At 43.8% G+C, this 19,141-nt stretch overlaps 1 protein-coding gene across 2 annotated transcripts in view; it reads right to left on the reverse strand.

Annotated features, from left to right (window-relative positions):
• Positions 1–365: 365 nt before the first annotated feature.
• DRC7 (dynein regulatory complex subunit 7) overlaps positions 366–19,141 on the reverse strand; it is a 193,886-nt gene continuing 175,110 nt past the window's right edge. For both annotated transcript variants that reach the window (XM_086945007.1, XM_086945008.1), the window contains exons 14-18: positions 17,111–17,221; positions 16,313–16,423; positions 13,974–14,168; positions 3,908–4,047; positions 366–682 (exon numbers count right to left, since the gene is read on the reverse strand). In XM_086945007.1, the coding sequence (XP_086801133.1) occupies positions 592–682; positions 3,908–4,047; positions 13,974–14,168; positions 16,313–16,423; positions 17,111–17,221 (648 nt within the window). In that variant the 3' untranslated portion in view covers positions 366–591. The remainder of the gene's footprint in view (positions 683–3,907; positions 4,048–13,973; positions 14,169–16,312; positions 16,424–17,110; positions 17,222–19,141) is intronic.

Below are 19,141 nucleotides of genomic sequence, written 5' to 3' on the forward strand. Positions count from 1 at the left end.
TATGTATTTCTTCACTGAAAACTAGATAGTAGAAGACAGAACTACCATTGTAGAGTTTTAGCCCTCTTTCCTCGCCACTACAAGGAGGTCCACTTTATAATGGAGCATGCACATGATGCAACATTATTATTCTAGGTAGTTTGCCCTGGGTCGGTGGGGGGCAGGGTAGGAGGGGTGCTGGTACTTAGAGCTCCCGGCAAGACCAGAACAACCTTCCATCTATCGAACATTTCAGTAAAAATCAAGTACCATAAATTGGGTACTGGTGACATCAGTTATTTGCAGCACCTCGAAGCAGCAAAAGTGATGGATATAGCACTATATAAAAAGGCTGATATTATCACTGATTTTGAACAACATAGAAACACCCTCAATAGGTTTATTGTGTCTGTTTTAGTTCATAGGTGAAATGTCGGTGCAACATTTCTGATTTGACCATCCATGCTACAGGAGCGCAGTGAACTTGCAGCTTGGACCATGAAAAACACTGGTCAACAGAGAGGAAAGGCATGAAGTGCAGTGGATTTTTCTAAGAGGTCTCTGTGGCTTGCGTAGGGTAATTCCAGGAGTTGTGGTGCCTGGTGGCTGGCATCAGTCGTTCAGGAGGTGTTCAAATAGTCGTTGGTCTTTGTTCAGCTTATCCTCTAGTGCCAGATATTGCAAAGGAGCCCTTTCCTTGTGTCTGAAATGAGAAAAGATCAAAGAGGGAAGTGAATACTGGATTCCATTTTAAAAAGGAAAAAGATTAATAAAATCAAAGCATAGGGTGGAGGGTAGGGTGAGCATCTTTAGGAGAGAGTTGTTACAGATCACACATTCTACGTAAAAAATATAGGGCCATATTATCAAGAAAGGGCGATACATTATCGCCGCTTTTATTGGCAGAAAACTGCTGCTAAAGCGGCGATAATGGGCTTGATAATATGTCCTTGTGAATTCCAATAGAAGCCCAGGTTAACACCAGAACCTGGGCTTCTATGGGAATTCACAAGGGCATATTATCAAGCCCATTATCGCCACTTTTGCGGCAGTTTCCTGCTGATAAAAGCGGTGATAATGTATCGCCCTTTCTTGATAATATGGCCTCCAGATCCGGGATTCAACTGGGTGTGAGATCCAAGAGGTATGGCAAATTGGATATTTTGGGTTTAAGAAAATAAGGGGCATATTTACAAGCCCATGTGCTGCCGGTGCATCATGTTGCGTGACGCACCGGTGGCGCAGCCTGCTAAGAGATATTTACAAGCACAGGTAAAGTCACCCTGCATGACTTAACCTGTGCTTGTAAATATCGCCCCTGTTCACGCAACACTTTGCGTGTTAGGGGCGGGACATGGGTGTTGCTGTGGGTGTTCCGATGCAACACCCATATCCACTGATTCATTTCCAGATTTTCGGGGACTTGTAAACCTGGAAATTCGTCAGTTTGCTGCGCCACCATAGGGGTGGCGTAGCCAAGCGAAACGAGGAGAATTTTTTTAATTTCTCCTCGTTTTTTCCTCTTTCAATGTGTGCTGCATTCTGCAGCACACATTGAAAGAGGAAAATGCCTGCAGTGATTGCTTTTGTGCAGGAAGGGACCCCTTCCTTCACAAAAGCAATCCCCCCATGGCGCAGGCATCCTTGCACCATGGTGAAAAGGGTGCCTGCTCCAACACATATTTTTTTTTTACAACAAGGGGTGGTGAGGGACAGAGTCTCTGAATTAAACAGAATACTCTCGCCCAGTCAAGAGATCAGGGCTAGATCCAACACCGTTTTTTAGCTCACTGCACCATCCCAGTTTCAGAACCTGGCTGTATGCAAATTAGTCTGTTCCTGTCCCAGTGCATGATGGGAACAGGGCAAACCAAACTACAAAAGCCAATTCTTACACTGGGAAGGAAACAAGCTACCGGGGACCGGTTTCTGGCATTTCAGCCGTCTTCGGCCCGGCTTGCTTGAATCCTGATGGTGCAATGAGCAAGGGACTCACATCTGAGTATACCCTTCCACGCTTAGGGTGGACAAAAATATTTACAACAAGGGGTGGTGAGGGACAGAGTCTCTGAATTAAACAGAATACTCTCGCCCAGTCAAGAGATCAGGGCTAGATCCAACACCGTTTTTTAGCTCACTGCACCATCCCAGTTTCAGAACCTGGCTGTATGCAAATTAGTCTGTTCCTGTCCCAGTGCATGATGGGAACAGGGCAAACCAAACTACAAAAGCCAATTCTTACACTGGGAAGGAAACAAGCTACCGGGGACCGGTTTCTGGCATTTCAGCCGTCTTCGGCCCGGCTTGCTTGAATCCTGATGGTGCAATGAGCAAGGGACTCACATCTGAGTATACCCTTCCACGCTTAGGGTGGACAAAAATATTTACAACAAGGGGTGGTGAGGGACAGAGTCTCTGAATTAAACAGAATACTCTCGCCCAGTCAAGAGATCAGGGCTAGATCCAACACCGTTTTTTAGCTCACTGCACCATCCCAGTTTCAGAACCTGGCTGTATGCAAATTAGTCTGTTCCTGTCCCAGTGCATGATGGGAACAGGGCAAACCAAACTACAAAAGCCAATTCTTACACTGGGAAGGACACAAGCTACCGGGGACCGGTTTCTGGCATTTCAGCCGTGTTCGGCCCGGCTTGCTTGAATCCTGATGGTGCAATGAGCAAGGGACTCACATCTGAGTATACCCTTCCACGCTTAGGGTGGACAAAAATATTTACAACAAGGGGTGGTGAGGGACAGAGTCTCTGAATTAAACAGAATACTCTCGCCCAGTCAAGAGATCAGGGCTAGATCCAAGACCGTTTTTTAGCTCACTGCACCATCCCAGTTTCAGAACCTGGCTGTATGCAAATTAGTCTGTTCCTGTCCCAGTGCAGTAGTAGTGCGGTAGCTTGTCTCCTTTCTGGTGAAGAATTGGCTTGGTAGTTTAGTCTGCCCTGTTCCCATGATGCACTGGGCCAGGGACAGACTGATTTGCATATAGCCAGGTCCTGAGCTGGGATGGGGCAGTGAGATAAATAACGGTGATGGATCAAGCCCTGATCTTTTGACTGGGTAAGAGTGGTCTGTTTAACTCAGACACTCTGTTCATCACCACCCCCTTTTCTAAATCGTTTTTGGCCACTATAGGTGTGGCAGGGTATACTCAGACATGAGTCCCTTTCTCACTGCTCCATCAGGATTCAAGCAAGCCGGGCCGAAGAAGGCTGAAATGCCAGAAACCGGTCCCCGGTAGCTTGTCTCCTTTCTGGTGAAGAATTGGCTTGGTAGTTTAGTCTGCCCTGTTCCCATGATGCACTGGGCCAGGGACAGACTGATTTGCATATAGCCAGGTTCTGAGCTGGGATGGGGCAGTGAGATAAATAACGGTGATGGATCAAGCCCTGATCTTTTGACTGGGTAAGAGTGGTCTGTTTAACTCAGACACTCTGTTCATCACCACCCCCTTTTCTAAATTGCTCCAGCACATGGCAGCTGTTTCTGCACCAGCGCATGGGAGAGCTCAGCAATGCGATATATCATTGTAGATATGTCACATTCCTGTGCTCTGAAAGCGCCGCAGCGCGGCGCAGCCAAAGGGCTTGCGGTGCCGCGCTGCGGCACTTTTTTGTAGATCTGCCCATAAGAGTCTTTCAGATCTAAAACACTGAAACTAAAAGTATGAAATTTGAATGTGTAGCCATTAATTTGTAGATATACGCAATGTGTAAGAGTGAAGAGTCAATGCACCAATAGGAGATGGGTTAGAGACGTAATCCTGTAGTAGGAGGGACACTCAGTCATGGGTGGGGAAGTCGTATTTCCATGGTGGTTCAATAGCGAAGGAACAGTAGGTAGATGCAGGTGCGTGGGGGTGATGGGAGCTCTAGCAGGAAGAGAAGATGTGTGGCAGTCCACTTTTTATCTTTACTTGGTCAATCGCTGCTCCAGTATGTGGATCCGGAACATAGCTTCACCGCAGTATTGCAGATATGCCTCCTCATCCTCCCTGGACATGTACATCTGGTTCTGTTGGTACCATAGCTGTTTCCTCTGCAATTCCCCAGTCTCCTGTATGTGGGGAGAAATCAATCAACACAGGATCAACATAAGGAGAAGCAGAGGAAAGGTTGAAAGGAAAGAAGAAGTGACAAGATGAAAACGAATGAGCAAGGCATAACATCCAACTTAGTATTCATGTTCATAAAAAAGGAGTATTTCTTTTTGTGCAAGAGTCATGTGTTTCCATCACAGATTACTTTTGCCTTATATAGAAGACAAAAATGAGGCTTTCCAGCACACAGAATGAAGGCTTGTTTAACTAAAGACTGCAGGTCTGATTATGAGTGTGGCGGTCTTGATCCTGCCGCACTCGCCGTGGCACAGCGGTGGCGATCCACCGTCCACCTTATTACGACTACATGTAGTCGTAGTGGCGGAGGACCACCAGCTGCACCAGGGAGCCACCGTTCTCTAGTCTTGGTGCAGTAAAGGTTCAATGCAATATGCTGAGCGCGTACTGGTGCAGTCCCGCTCAGCATATTAAGGGTTCCGCCAGCCATTTCATGGCGGGAGCCCCGCCATGAAAAGGATGGCAGTGGAGGAATAAAGTGGACCCTACAGGGCCCAGATGCCTCCCCCGCCATGGGAATATATTCAGGGGGGCACAACATGTGCCTCCCTGTCTGTATTCCCCCCAGTTCCAGCACGGCATGGGCGTCACCGTCCATGCCGTACTGGAACATTTTTGCCGTTCTTACTGTGGTGCTCTTTTTCAGGGCACTGCCATGGGAATGGCAAAAGGACCATCTGCCTGTATGAGGAAAAACTCATACTCAGGTAGGCGGTCATTGCCCAGCTTTGGCCCAGCCGTGCCATGCTGGCCGAGAGCTGGTGGAAGTGCACCAAAGTCACAATCAAGCCCTAAGTTTCTGATCCTAGAAACTATCACCAGAAGTCAAGCGGTAAAAAGATTTTTGCCATATTCATTTTTTTTGCACTATCAGATGGGACTTCGGGGACCTAGCACCACAGCATTTGTACAAGAGAGGGAAAGTAAATTACCGAAGGGACGTCTTTTGTACTAGGATGACAAATCACCTGTCTATTTGAAGTGCCCTTTTGGGTGGTGAGCCATAAGAAATGTTTTTGAACAGATTGAAGGAGGCAAAAGCGAGGATCTAGAGAAGAGCCCCTTATGTGAAAAACACATAGCCACGACAGCTGGTTATGTTAAATCTAAGTCACCAGATCTCTCAGTTCTTCCTGAAACATCTTCCAGAAATATCATCCATGTTGGCACAAGTAGGCCCAGTCAATAGACATGGGTCAGATTGCTGTGCTCTTTTGTTCTTTCAACTGAGTAGAAAAGACAGCTGCAAAGAGTGGATGTTGCTCACATCCAGGAACTTTGTATCCCAAAGAGACCAACATTATCTGCGGTCATTGACCTCTGGGGGCGTATTACATGAAGTGCCCCGGGGGCCCAACAGGCGTTTGCGCCCGCTTTGAATGCCCCCGGGGCACTTTGATATTACAGAAAGGGCCGCAGGTACTTGTGCGGCCCCTTCTGTAATACCAATAGCGCTGGTGCACATAAAGAGCCAGGGCTATCTGCAGGTGGCATTCCCTCACTTGAATGGGGGCGTGGCCCATGCAAATGAGGGAACACTTTCGCCTCTGCGCCCGTACTATATTACCAACGCGGGCGCAGAGGCAAAGGAGCCCTCAGGAGGCACACTGACAGTGCACCACCTAAAAGGTGAGAGGGCAGCCCTCTCCTGGGAGTAAAGGAGGATCCCCACAGATATCATGTTGCAGGTGGGTGCAGTCACTGACTGCACTCACCTGCAAGGGGATCTCTATTCCCCTTTAAATGTGCATGCACTGTGAAGCACAGAGAGGCTGCAAAGCAGCGGCTCCGTATTTGATGTGAATGCGCTGTCGCAGGGCAGCACAAGTTTGAGGCTGCCCTGGGGCAATGCATTGACCCATAATGTGGCCCATTTTCCTTCATGGCGCCGGGACACCTTTTTAAAGGTGCACCTAGCTCAATATAGGAAAATGTGCCGAATGTGTAATGCGGCCCCTGAAGTCCATGTCAAAGGACGTTGTAAACGGAAGGCACAAATGCCATGCAGAACTATTTAAAAGCCACTTTGTGAAAGGTTTGCACTGATACATGACGCAAAAACACCTTAAACACCCAGAATAGCAGCGGTCTTAAGATTGCTTGATGATTCAGGCGCTTTAAATTTAAATCCATGGTAATGGGAGTCATGGGTGTCCTTGCAGGGAGGCATAGTAAGCTTCTAAGAAACGTATTTTCTTCCCCCACAAATGTGTTCTTACAAGAGACCCCCCATAGTTCAGCTCCATATAGGGCAGCACATTGGGCCCTGTGGTTGTAGACTTCCAATGCAAAGGAAACAGCCTTAGTAATACTGTTCTTAAAAACTGTATATTTCCAACCCAAACAAAGAAGTCTAAAAACCTGATCAACAGTGCTAGTTTTAGCACTAAACGCAGCCTGGTATTGTGTTCAAATACTATTTCTCTCTATCCATTTGTTCAATTTTGATAATAGCTGGCTTGCATATATCTTTTGTAGAGTATCGATCAGACTTATGGGGCGATAGTTTGATGGTTCTTAACGCTCCCCCTTTTTGAAGATTGGGATCATTTCAGCCCCCTTCCCAGATTCTGGTAGTGGCACGCTTGCTGCCACGGCATTGCATAGAAGATTAACAAATGGGCCCCATACTGCTTTATCATGCTTCAATGGATCACTTGGAATTTTGTCGGGCCTGGAGCTTTCTCTGACATGACAGCATCTATAGCTGTCAATGTTTCCTCTATGCTGAATTGTAGGGTATGGTTTTGTGCCAATTTGGTAAATATATATGGATGATTTGCGTATCTCTGCAATGTGTGTTTGTTGTTTCACTAGTGGTCTCAGCATAAAGTTTTGTGAAATGGGTTCAAAAAAAGATCTAAGCTACTTTTCCCTGTTTTGTTCTCTTTGGCTATTAGGCCCCAAAAGCCAGCATGGTCCTTGGTTTTAGCTGCTAAGATCAGAACTGACCATATGCTGCCATCCCACTCTCTCTTTGTTTCTGTTAATAACTTTTTATATCTCATACTTTTGTCTCTCAATGCCTCTATATTGTTGGATTTAGCTGCCATTTTCAGCTCCATCTTTGCTTTTTGACAAGCCTTATTATACCACTGGTTGGGACAACTGGATATCTCTGCTTTGCCCATCTCCTCGCATCTAGTTAGTTTTGTCATGATCAGTTAAAAATGTTCTATCATGGTTTGATGTAAATTAACTATAGGAATTTTCTCAGAGGGCAATTTAATGTAAGGGAGAATAACTTCTGCAAAGGTTTTGTATATATTTGTCATAATCTCAACCTTACCCACTATTGATGGCCATTTCAGCGATCTTCGAGTGTTACTGATTAGAGGTTGAGTAGGGAAAGGATCATTATCACTGGTTCTCCTACTTGAGGGTTCGATGAGAGTGCCAGCTATTGTAAGGCATAATGAAAGGTGGTCGCTATCTTCTCTGACTTCAATTGGAGATCATGTATGGTGGCCCAGGAATTAACTGAGACCAGTATATAATCAATGCTACTCTTAGTAGTCCCCCTAACAAATGTGGGAGCACTCGGTCTATCAGAGGGTAGTCAGCCATTTCAGGGTATCTTTATAAAAATGAGTTTGATGCAAACATGCAAATCATCAAAGAAGGTTTAGTACTCAAGTGGAAAACTGCTTAACCTGTAAACCCCACTGAAAAGCGCAGCTTCAAAAACGATAAGCTTTAATATGGGTCCATGGAGTGACTGAAGTACTAGAAAGCACAGTTTCCCAACCACCAAATATGGAGTATGTCTCTGAGGACCACCCTGAAGCAGTACACTTGAACCTACAATATGTAGCTTACTAACCCACCAAGTGTATGAGTCTATTAGGTTAATCTCAGAGAGGTTGAGGCACAACCCACCAAAAGATACAGCTTTCGAACCAAAAAAGGACTAATAATAGTCTTGCGGACACCCAGGAAGGGTTGAGGCACAGCTTCCTAACCACCAACTAGGAGTCTAAAGGTTTCACACAGTACAGAGGTAGGCATGGGCGGAAAATCCGTTCCGCTCGCGGATTTTGCGGATTTTCGGGAAATCCACAATCCGCGAGATTTGCGAATCTCCCGCAAAATCCGCAAATCCGCGAGCAGCGGATTTTGCTCGCACTGCTCGCACTGTTCGCGTGAGTTCGCGCCCCGCGAATAAGTGCAAAATTGCAGAAATACGATTTTAGCAAAACTGAAAGTAACTACTTACCAGGTTCAAAAGTTCAGGCTCATCATTAGTAGCCATTTCCTGTAGTGCTTCCTGAGGGGCCCCTCCAGAGTTCAGTTGCCAGTTGAAACTATTATGTGACCCTGCTCTGAACCTCAGAATAGTTACACATATGCCACAAAGGTCCTGAATTACAGCTAAGGGAGACAAGCAGGAGCCAGGCTGGAAGTTAAAATCCATTAATCAGCCCCTAATTCATTATTGTCAGTTGGGGCAGGGCAGGTGTTGTAACTAATTTTGCAACAATGAAAGCACTTAGCAAGTGCAAAAGATCACTAATCAGGGCGCACTAAGGAAGCAGGTGCCAGCTAAAAAAATATTCTGTGACACATTAATCAGCCCCAAATTAATTCAGGTCACTTGAGGCAGGGAAGGTGTGCTTTGCTTTGCCGAAAATAATGTACACTGGACAACCAGAGGGTGTGGTGATGAAACAGAGGGTGGCATGGGTGGGCCAGAGGGTGGCATGAGTAGTCAGAGAGTGGCAGTGGTGACAGAGAGTGGCAGTGATGAAGAAGAGTGTCCCAAACAGGCTGGACACGTAGAAACAACAAGTTCGCGAAACTTGCGACCCGACAGGTAAGTTCGCAATTTGCGAAAGTGTACAAAACCCTCGCGAACTGGCAGAAACACGGGCGAACACAAAAAAAAAAAAAATCCGCAAATTCGCGGGAATTCGCGGATTTTGCGGATTGCGAATCCGCAAATCCGCAAAATTCGCGAACGCGAGATCCGCAAAATTCGCTCATGCTTATACAGAGGTGCAACACATGGAAGGGTTGCTTCCCAGCAAATGAATTCTTTGGGGCCCCATCCCAGCAGAGGGATCATGGTCCACTGGAGCAGGAGAAATTGAATCTCTAGTTGTGGTTCAGCACTCAGCTGGAATCCATGGAGAAGTGGCTCGCTGAAGAGGAGGAGAGGGAGGTGACGATGAGAATGGACCCCGTAGGAATCTCAACTGACAGGATATCTGCCACCATGGAATCCACAAATGGAGCTTTTCGACCACTGGTAGTATGAATGGGGAGCCTGCTATTTTCCTGCAGATTCTCTATTGCTGCTCATCTCTAAAGTAACCCTCAAACATCAGCCATGTGAGGTAAGCTGAGGGACAGGGATCAGGCACACAGAACTGGAGCAGAAATGAGGGCTAAGCTCAAAGAGGATTGGGATGGGAAGTAGGTTAGACATATAGGACCTTATGCACAAAGGTAAATGTACACTTTAGGTGTATGTTTACTATTTTTTGCGATTCATAATCTACAAGTATATTTTTTAAGTATAGTATCTTTATGATTGTGGAGATTCAGCAGTCAGGTGGAGAACTCCTCACATAACAAGCACTGGCGTTGCCAATAGGTCTCGCAGTAGGAAAGTTTGAGCTATTGGTTTTCTAAATTACATTTTTTTTTGTGATTTACAATGCCCATACTTTTAACTTTTCGCATTAGGAAAGTTTGAGCGATTGGTATTGTAAATGACACTTTTTTAATGTATGTGTTGGTTTTGAAAATAGCAAAATTAATAGCTTTGTCAGTTACAATGTCAATAGTTTTAACTTTCGCAAATGTGACACCTATAGCATTTGTAATGCAATGTGTGTTGTATTTACGTGACTTAGATGTATTGATATTACAAATAACAATGGCTTTTAATTTTGTAAATAATTAATACTTAAATAAAAGTTATTGTAATTTATAATGGCAATAACTTAAACGTTTGTAAGCATGAAAGGAGAAAATGAAGGTGTGAGGACTGAGGGGGGGGGCAGGTGTGAGAGGGGGTCGCTGATGAAAAGAATTGAAGGGAGAGCTGTGCAGATCACACCTGGAGCAGCAAGAGAAAGGCAAGGGGAGGAAGAAAGCAGGCATGGAAGGGGGAAATGGAGGTGTGAGGACTGAGTGAGGGGCCGGGGAGAGAGGAGGGCCTGATTAAAAGAATTGAAGGGAGAAGACGAAACTGTAGGGGGGGGAGGGGGAAGAAAGTAGAAAGTGAGACGTTGTGATGAAGGAACATGGGGAATAGGGCGTACACAAAAATAGAGAAGGATTGTGAAGTGAAAATAGATTAAAAGTCTGTGGGAGGACGGAGGACCGAGAGGAGGAAAGTAACTGAGAACAAAATGGGGGAGGGTACGAGGGAAGGAGGATGGGTGTTAAGAAAAACACCGCCTGACGTGGAGAAATGGAAAAGTGGGGAAACAAAGGTAGGTGGACTGAGAGGAAGGGAGCGACCCGAGAAGGAAGGAAAGGAACGGAAAGTAAGGGAGCGGGAATGAACGCAAGGAGGTAAAGAGAGGTGAAAAGAAGAATAAAGGGGGGTCTGGGGAGGGCAGGATGAAGCGCGGTGTATGAGGGTCACTCCATGATTGATGTGCTTCCACTAACCATCGAAAACAGTGGGAACAGGAGGGGGAGGGTACAGCTACCCAACGAAAGCTACACGCTGAATCAACACCGGAAGAATGAGGGGCTGAACCTACCCTGCTGGGATTCAAATGTATCGGCTTCAGAAGACACCACCCAGAAACGAGAAGTAGGCAAAGGTGACTGAAGGGAAATTATTGAGACTGAAGGGTGGGTGGGGGTGATGAGAAATGGGGGAGAGGGGGGCTGTGGGAGTGTGTAAGTGAAGGGCTGAAAGGGAGGACCCAGGAGGGAAAGAAAGAAGTGCTAAAGCAAGGAGAGTGAAGAAAGAGGAGCGGGGGCAAGGATTGAAAGAAAAATTGGCAGCTGAGGAGACTTGGGGGTGGGGCAGTTAGGGCGGGAGAAGAGGGCGGCTGAGGAGGAGTGCAGGAGAGGGCGTGACGGGGGAAAGCCAGTATGGAAAGGCTGAGGGGAGCAGGCGCGGTAAGGCATGGGTAAAGTGGGCACCTGCCCAGGGCCTCCCACCTTTCAAACGGCCCCCTCTGTATCGACTCTATTTCTGTTTGCAAAAGTCTGTTCTCCGAGTTAACGCAACACCCCGGTCAAATTGCCAGGTCCATGCGGGATGTGTTAATCCAGCCCACGTGTGTTCTTTGTATTCTGGCATGTGTAGTCTTGTTCAATCCATTATGAAACACGACAAGTCCCAGAATTCAAATACAGAAACGTAGACTGGCGCAGCACATCATACAGCACAGAGCAGGGTAACGCGGCAGTTCTAGTGCATCCCTTTTGATAATGTACAACATTCTGTATTTCACTACAATATAGCATTAACTCATCCCCACTCAACAAGTCTATGAGTGTCAGAATTGTTTGGGCCTTGGGTGTTATATATGGGTCTCCTTACTGGAAAAAGATACGAATTTACCGTGATAATGTCACAGAATAAAATAATAATAATTTGTGCCATTGTTAACTCCTTTTTAGGTCTGTGCTCTAGATGGTGCGCATGCGCTGTCTCGAACCGAGACATGCGGTATTTACTCTGGTAGATTTCAAAACACCTCTCACTTTTAATTGGTTTTGTGTCTTAAACTTTTTTTATGGTAAAACTGCTAAATTGTCCTTCCTTTGTTTTTGTTTCCGCCCACGGTGACTTGCCCTTCGAAATGTTTTCTTTCTCCTGTGTTCATTTATCTTGTTTTCAACGTTGACTTGCCACGAGATTTTTGGAAAGATGTGTTTTAAAGATGGTGAATCAACTGTACGTTTTACATGTTTTAAAGCAAATGTGATTCCTCTACCAATGCGTGCTTTGTTTAAAGTTTTCTCGTATGGTCCATGTTGTTAATCGTTTTTTTAGATTTCCACTTACAATCCACACAAATGAGGTCAGTGAAGGGAATTAGTGCCTGGACGACTGCAATCGTTTTAGAGCATGGACCGTACAGGAATACTTTAAACAAAGAACGCACTGTGTACAATGTGCCAGTGACCTTTCCCTTTCGCCCCTTCCCAATGCTGCGCACGTGCACCTTTAATGACGACATGGGTGATAAACCGCGTGTGACCCATAGCACCTTTTCATGGATTCACATTAGACAAAATCAAGTCACATACTGGAAAGTTCGGCTTTTCATTCTGTATAAACAGCTAAATCCAAGCATTACAACAAGACGGAGGGAAGGCAGAGAAGGGGAGGGGGGAGGAGAAATGCGACACGGTGTGAAGCAGCAGGGGCCTTTGAAGTGAAGCTAAGCTTCACTTCAAAGGTGTGGGAGGAGTGCTGCTACGGCCTGGGGGAAGCTGGCTGGGGAGGGGGAGGAGAAATGCAAGTAAGGCTGTGTTTGCGGGGAGAGAGAGGGGAGGTGCTGGAGCTGGGGAACAGAGTTTATGGCCCAAAAGCGCGTGCCTGTGGCCACGTGAACTAAAAGAAAACCGCAGCAAAAAGCCCTTGGTTTGACGAGGATTTTGAGCACTTGAATTCTCGCTCCGCTCAATGCGCTTGCGCGCATTGATAGGTCGCGAGACCTAAAAAGACTGTCCTGTTCTATCTATTTATGTGTAGATTTCAAGCCTCGACTGCAAAGTATTTGGGACACACATCAAAAGTGCTCACAGTCTTTGTGTTTAGTATGCTATTCAGAAATGCAAAGGCACATTTGGTATATTCTTTAAAATCACTTATTGCATAGTTTTGCTGAACTACATTTATAGTATCAAGTGTCCGACATTTAGCTTTCTGTCACTGTTTAATTTAAATTCTAAAAGGCGTTTTCCTATTTTTTATTGCATTGTGTGAAGCATTACAGGTTTTAAAACTCGAGGACTGCGTGTTAGACAACAACAGTTACTTTCAACCTTCAGTTGTCAACTTGACCTGTTCCCTTGTTGCAACCACAAGACCATGAACAGAGGTTTCAAGAGAATGACACCAAGTAAGGTTGATAGCGTTGCAATCTTCTGCTGCCAAATCCAGCCAAGGATGTTGGCAGGTATCTTCTTTACCTGTATTAAGTCAAATCGCATGAACATCCAAGAAGATTACGTCTGAAGATGCCCTGTTTGATTTTAATACTGGATACTCTTTAAGAATGTATTTCTATAAATACCAATAGGTAAAGAAATTACGACCGCCTCCCCAAACCTTCAAGAAACAAAGGTTATTGTTTTTATGTTCCCATCCTGGGAGGGTACAGCTTCATCATCTCTTGTCATTAATAACCAAGTTCAAAGAACACTGTTTACCTTGAAACCACAAACTGGCCCTTTACACACTCTCATGAATTCTTATCCGACAATACCTTTACAGTGACAATTGCACTCAAAATATTGTAATAATTGTTCCCTCTATTTATCATATCAAAGCCTTTTAGATAAGAAATCTTTTATAGCTATTAGTGATATGTTTTCAATAGTTTTCTGGTTGATATCCCATATTAATATTGTTTCCTAAAACCATTTACAATGAATCCCAGAAAGAGATAAATAAGTAGGTAGTCAGAATGACAGGTACAGAGGCGGGCTTACAGAGGATGTAAAATGATGGTGGAAATAGAGAAAGAACAAGACACATACAAGTTAAGTGCATGATAATTTCTCAAAATGAGGCTGTGCTGGATCATGAGCCTATCTTAGAAAATTAACATGTAAAGCATCAGCCTCCGTCACTCTGGAAGGAGATGGATGGATGCAGAGAGAATAAAATGGAAGAGGAGAGGGAAAAAGATGAAGAGCGCACAAAGTTCTTTTGGGCTACCTTCTCAAAGCGAGCTTGGATGAGGTTGGCTTTGTCAATGAGCCTCTGCTTTAGGTCTGCCAGGCAGTCCTCCTTCAGCTTCACCATCTGCCACTTGGTCAGCTTCTCAGGGTCACCCAGCTTTGCCATGAAAGGTGCCAAGTAATCCAACTCGAGGATAGCCTTACGGACACGCTCCTCCTCCACAGCGGCTGCCTGCGAAATAGAAACACAAAATGATATCCTTTACTGTAGTGCTACAACAGGTTAGCATTGAAGGGAAGATGATTGGAGGCGGAGTGGTGCTTGGAAGACGTCTTTATACCTGAAGCAAGAACGTACAGTCTTTGAACCACTGCCTTCACCTCAGAAGACTACTTTTAGAAGGTCAGTAAAACTGCACTACACTGCTAAATTGGGGACACATTCTACAGAGACTAAGCTTGGTTGCTAAACAGTAGACACAGCAAGATGGCATGGAATGTTCTGCACTCAGTGCATTTTCATTGTGGCTTTGTGTATATCAGCCAAAGGGACTGTTAGTAGCAGAAGACTTAGGGGTTTATTTAAGGAATGGCGGACTGTACTCCATCCCTACAGGGCCGACTGGACATGTGCTCCACTGCCTTAGCAGACTACAGTCTGTCACATGTAAAGATCTTGTCATGCCTGACAGAGGTCTCCATGCCTTCAGAGGAGCTGAAGCCATGGCTGCTTCACGGAAGGAACAGTACGTTTTCTAAGTGGTCGTAATGTGGTCGCTCAGCAAACTTTGTTTTTCAGAAATAAACTCCCAAAGTGGAAATTTGTTTCTGGAAAAACAAAAATGACCCTGGAAGTTTCCTCTGAGGATATGGGAGTCATTTTACTCTTTTCTGTTTTGCACTGCCATGCTTTTCCTGATGGTCTGGAACAGAAAAAAAGTATGTCAGAACATCCACCCTAAATAGTGCGGTAGGCTTGATGTCTGTGGGGCCACAACTCTAAGGTTTATGCTGAGGGAGTTGAAAGAGGATGGTTTTCCTCACTCTAAACAGAGCAGGTGAACTGACAGTTTAGCGTACAGGTTATCCGTCAAGTATGTAGCAGAGTACCCTGTCCGGCAAACTCCAAATAAGAAATGGGTCTCTTAAATTAAATGGTAAAATTTGCTTATTTTGTCTTGTCCTGAAACATTTTATGAAACACATGAATTTGGTTTGCCCACAATTTTCAAACACCTGGAAAATTATATTTGGAGCCCTGTTTTTATAAAATGCAATTAACAATATATTTAAGCTGCTGATGTCATAGAACTTTCCAAAACAGGTTATAGGATTGAGAAGTTTCCTATGGTACGTAATAAGGGTCATGTTACAGCACTAAGTAGAATGTATTATTTGTGGTTTCACCGTCGAGCCTACTGTTTTAAGATGTATTTGATGTGTTTGATGCAGAATGGAATGGCTTGTATGGAAGCTAATTAACTATTAATATTATGATTACTGTTACTATTATTAGTAGTAGTATTAATAAAAATAACAATGCTTGTGCCACCACAAATAAAAAAATCACTTTTGAAAACTGACCATCCATCCTAAGTTTAAATGTAAAAGTTCCTTCAACTGCTACACAGGTACTATGTGCCCAAAACAGCAAATACATAATTCATTTAGCTTGACTTGAGTCTCAGTCCATCACATTTCTTTAGGCAAAAGCTGTTATGTTCAGTAAACACTCTGCCTTCAATAACGTAATGATATAAAATGCAGACATTTCAGATGCACGTGCCATTTACAAATCTGCCATGCTATAGTTGGGTAAACCACCATGCTGTCCATGCTGAAGGGCAGAGAAGGAAACTAGCAGGGCTCACTGTGTGTTTTTTGAGCTGGGGTGAATAAAAGCATGTAGAATAAGAATTAAATGACCTTTAACCTTTAAAACATAATGGCAGAATGAGCAGTGACTTTAGAGCTCTTGCTGATTGCAGTATCCTGTGGGTGTTACTTAATCCTGCAAAGGTTTAATGCGCTTATTCAGCTGCACAAGCTCCAGAGCACTAAGGATAAGGTTGTGCTCAGAAAGGAAAGGAAAGAAGCAGGAGGGGAGTAAATCAGATGAATCATGGTCTAGTCTAAGTATGAAGTACAAGGAAGGAGAAAAACTGAAATCTGGACATAATCTTCAAATCAGAATAGGACGGAAGTTGAATTTAGAAGGCTCCACCGAATAAGCGGTCACATGCATGTTAGCTGAAAGAAGCCTAGCCAAGGATAGGGTTGATGCCATCGAAGAAAGAGCGTTTCGCAGTTCCATAGCTTTGGATCCCAGGCGCCTGCGTGAAATGGGGGAGGTAGCCAGCTTCTAACCATACTTACCATGGCCTCGCGCTGCTTCTTGCTAGTCTCGTTTCTCTCTGTATCATAGACGGAGAGCGTCAACTCATTGTCTTGCATCTCCTGGTTTCGCAAGTTCAGGATGTCCAGCACCTTAGTGGAAACAAGACGTTGCCTCAGAGTATGAACTGTGCCAGGTTTAAGGTACAAACATATTCCAGTCCTTACGTTTCGCTGTTCCAATCACAATAACTCCTTCCTCCTTCCTCCAAACTCCAGAACCCACCTCACCTTACTGCATTACTCACCACTTTCACGGGTCCAGGCAAACCCATAATCCTTACCTTACTCTCAAAGGATTTATAAGGACTACAACATTTGTACCATCGATTCATTCTAAATCACTCGATCTACTACGACACGTATTCTGGTCAGTTGAGATACGTACTGTATCTAAGCTCTGTACCGTGGAGATTAAGAAATGAGAAAAATGTGATACAGGCTGATTCCTTTTGCGAATGTGCCTGATTACCTTGTTAGTTTTGCTTTTATTATGTTGCAAATTTTTGAATGTATAAATTAATAAACATCAATAAAGAACCATTAGAAAAAAGAGAACACTCCTGTGCACTTTGTCATGGCACAGCACACATTCAATTACATTCATCTTCTCATTCATTTGTACTCTGGGGTCATTTGCCTTTACTTTCAATTTCCAGTTACTTAACTTCTCTTTCCCACTTTTTATAGATAGATGCACCAGACTCTTACGTTGCCCAGTCACTCACCTTTGGGTTAGATTCCTGGTCCTAGTTTGTGGCCTGTCCTGTAGTCACTCACCTCTGACTCCGATCGTCGCACATTGTCCTTGGCTTTGTTCTCAGCTTCCAGCAGACTAATCAGCATCTCATAGACATAGAGCTGCTTGTTCCATTTCTCGATGGGCTCTACCTGGCCAAACAAAATGAGCAAGTGAACATGGAATGAGTGACTATTGTGCATAAGTTGCATGTGGCCTAATGAAAATATGTAGGGTCAGAGGGAAGTGTTACTTCTGGGGAGCTATAAAGTAAACAATGAATGTGCATGGAGTGAATATATGCTCAGAATAAGCCGGGTGTGCTCTGATCAGCCAAATAATTAGTGTTTTGCACACAACAATGAGTGCAGGGAACTCGTACCTGATGATGTGGAGATCCAACTTGGGTGAGAAAAAATGAGTTACTTACCTGTATCCGTAGTTCTCCATTATTGGTATCGTTCATAGATTCACATGCTTGAATCATTACCCATTGTCGAAGTGGGAGTCCCACGGTACCATAATAAAGTAGTACATAACATTACAATGGGCTATAATGGCAATGAACAATCACTTTAATAGCCTATCTGCCTCCTTTAAATGGAACCAAACTCAAGCCAATCAGACGACAGCACCCTCTAGAACGCTCCCAAACAGAGGCTGATCCCTCAGATTTTCAAGCACTAGAGGGAATGTAAATTCCTCTAAGCCTCTAAGGAGAGGAGGGTGGGTTGTATGTGAATCTTCGAAAGATACAAATACCGGAGAACTACAGTTACAGGTAAGTAACTAATTTTCTTCTCCAGTATTGGATTTTTCAAAGTCATATGCTTGAATCAGAATAACATTTATCCAGAAAACAATGGTTCCTGTGGCATATTACTTGTACAATACTTATTCAGTACAAAAGCTCAATGGCAATTCAATTATCAGAGGGAGGGTGGCAAAGAGAGAAACACACTTGTACCAGTTTATAACAATTTCTTTGTATTTCAAGCAAAACAGATAATACTGTAATTATATCTGCGACATAAACACAATATAAAAAGTGCAATGTGTCCCCAGTGATATTGTGAGCGAAACAAAAAGAAGAACGTATGACAATAAGTGATCTATACAGGTTTCAGCTGTGAATATTTACAAGAAGAGGAAAATGACCAAGCACAATGATAAAGACAATTGTTAATCAGTGGCTATCTACAATCATAGACACTGTGTTTGTATGGTTCATTTCCTATGGCGTTGACGGCGTTTCGACCCGTGGAATAGGGGTCTCGTCAGGACTGGACAGTGAGGGACATCTAAAAAGAAGAAATAAGCAGTGAAGGTGTATAACTATATGTGTAGTTGCACTGAATATTAATTATTCATGGACTTGTAATGAGGAATATACCTCGTGGTGCGTTTCATTCCATTACGCAACCCATGCGTGAAAGAGTAAATTGAATTTACTTACAGTGAACCCAGCCGGGCACTGTCGGGAAGCAAACAGAGAAATAGATAGTTAGATGGACGTCAGGATATTAAAAACGCATAGTGAGGACAGACTGAAAAAACGCCAGAGTACATGACTTACCACTGTTGAATCAGAATAACAAGCAGTTACAATATTTGTAAAAACCTTATGATAATAGCATCAATAGCGGACGTAAACATTATACAGAGGAATATCCATATGTACATGAATAAACAGATAACTATATACTATTGGTAAACAGACAAAATATCGACTACAAAATATCGAATGGACATAATATCGAGTACAAAATATAGGCTGGACAAAATATCGAATGGACATAATATAGACATCAAAAATATCGTTTAGAAGGAAGTAATATAATATTGAATTTTAAAATATAGATAGTCAAAATATCAAAGTACATAATATAGATTCATAAAAATATTGAACATTTAATAATATCGAATTTTTTATAGTGTATTTTATGTGTTAAAAGTGTTTATTTATGTTATAATGTAATTTAATTAATTAATTTAATGTTATTTAAATGTTGCGTAATTTAATTCTGTAGCGGGTTGTGGGTTTATAGGGGAATAGGGTGGGAAGTAATTTA

This window comes from Lissotriton vulgaris, chromosome 12 (assembly GCF_964263255.1).
Source record: "Lissotriton vulgaris chromosome 12, aLisVul1.2, whole genome shotgun sequence".
NCBI lineage: Eukaryota > Metazoa > Chordata > Amphibia > Caudata > Salamandridae > Lissotriton > Lissotriton vulgaris.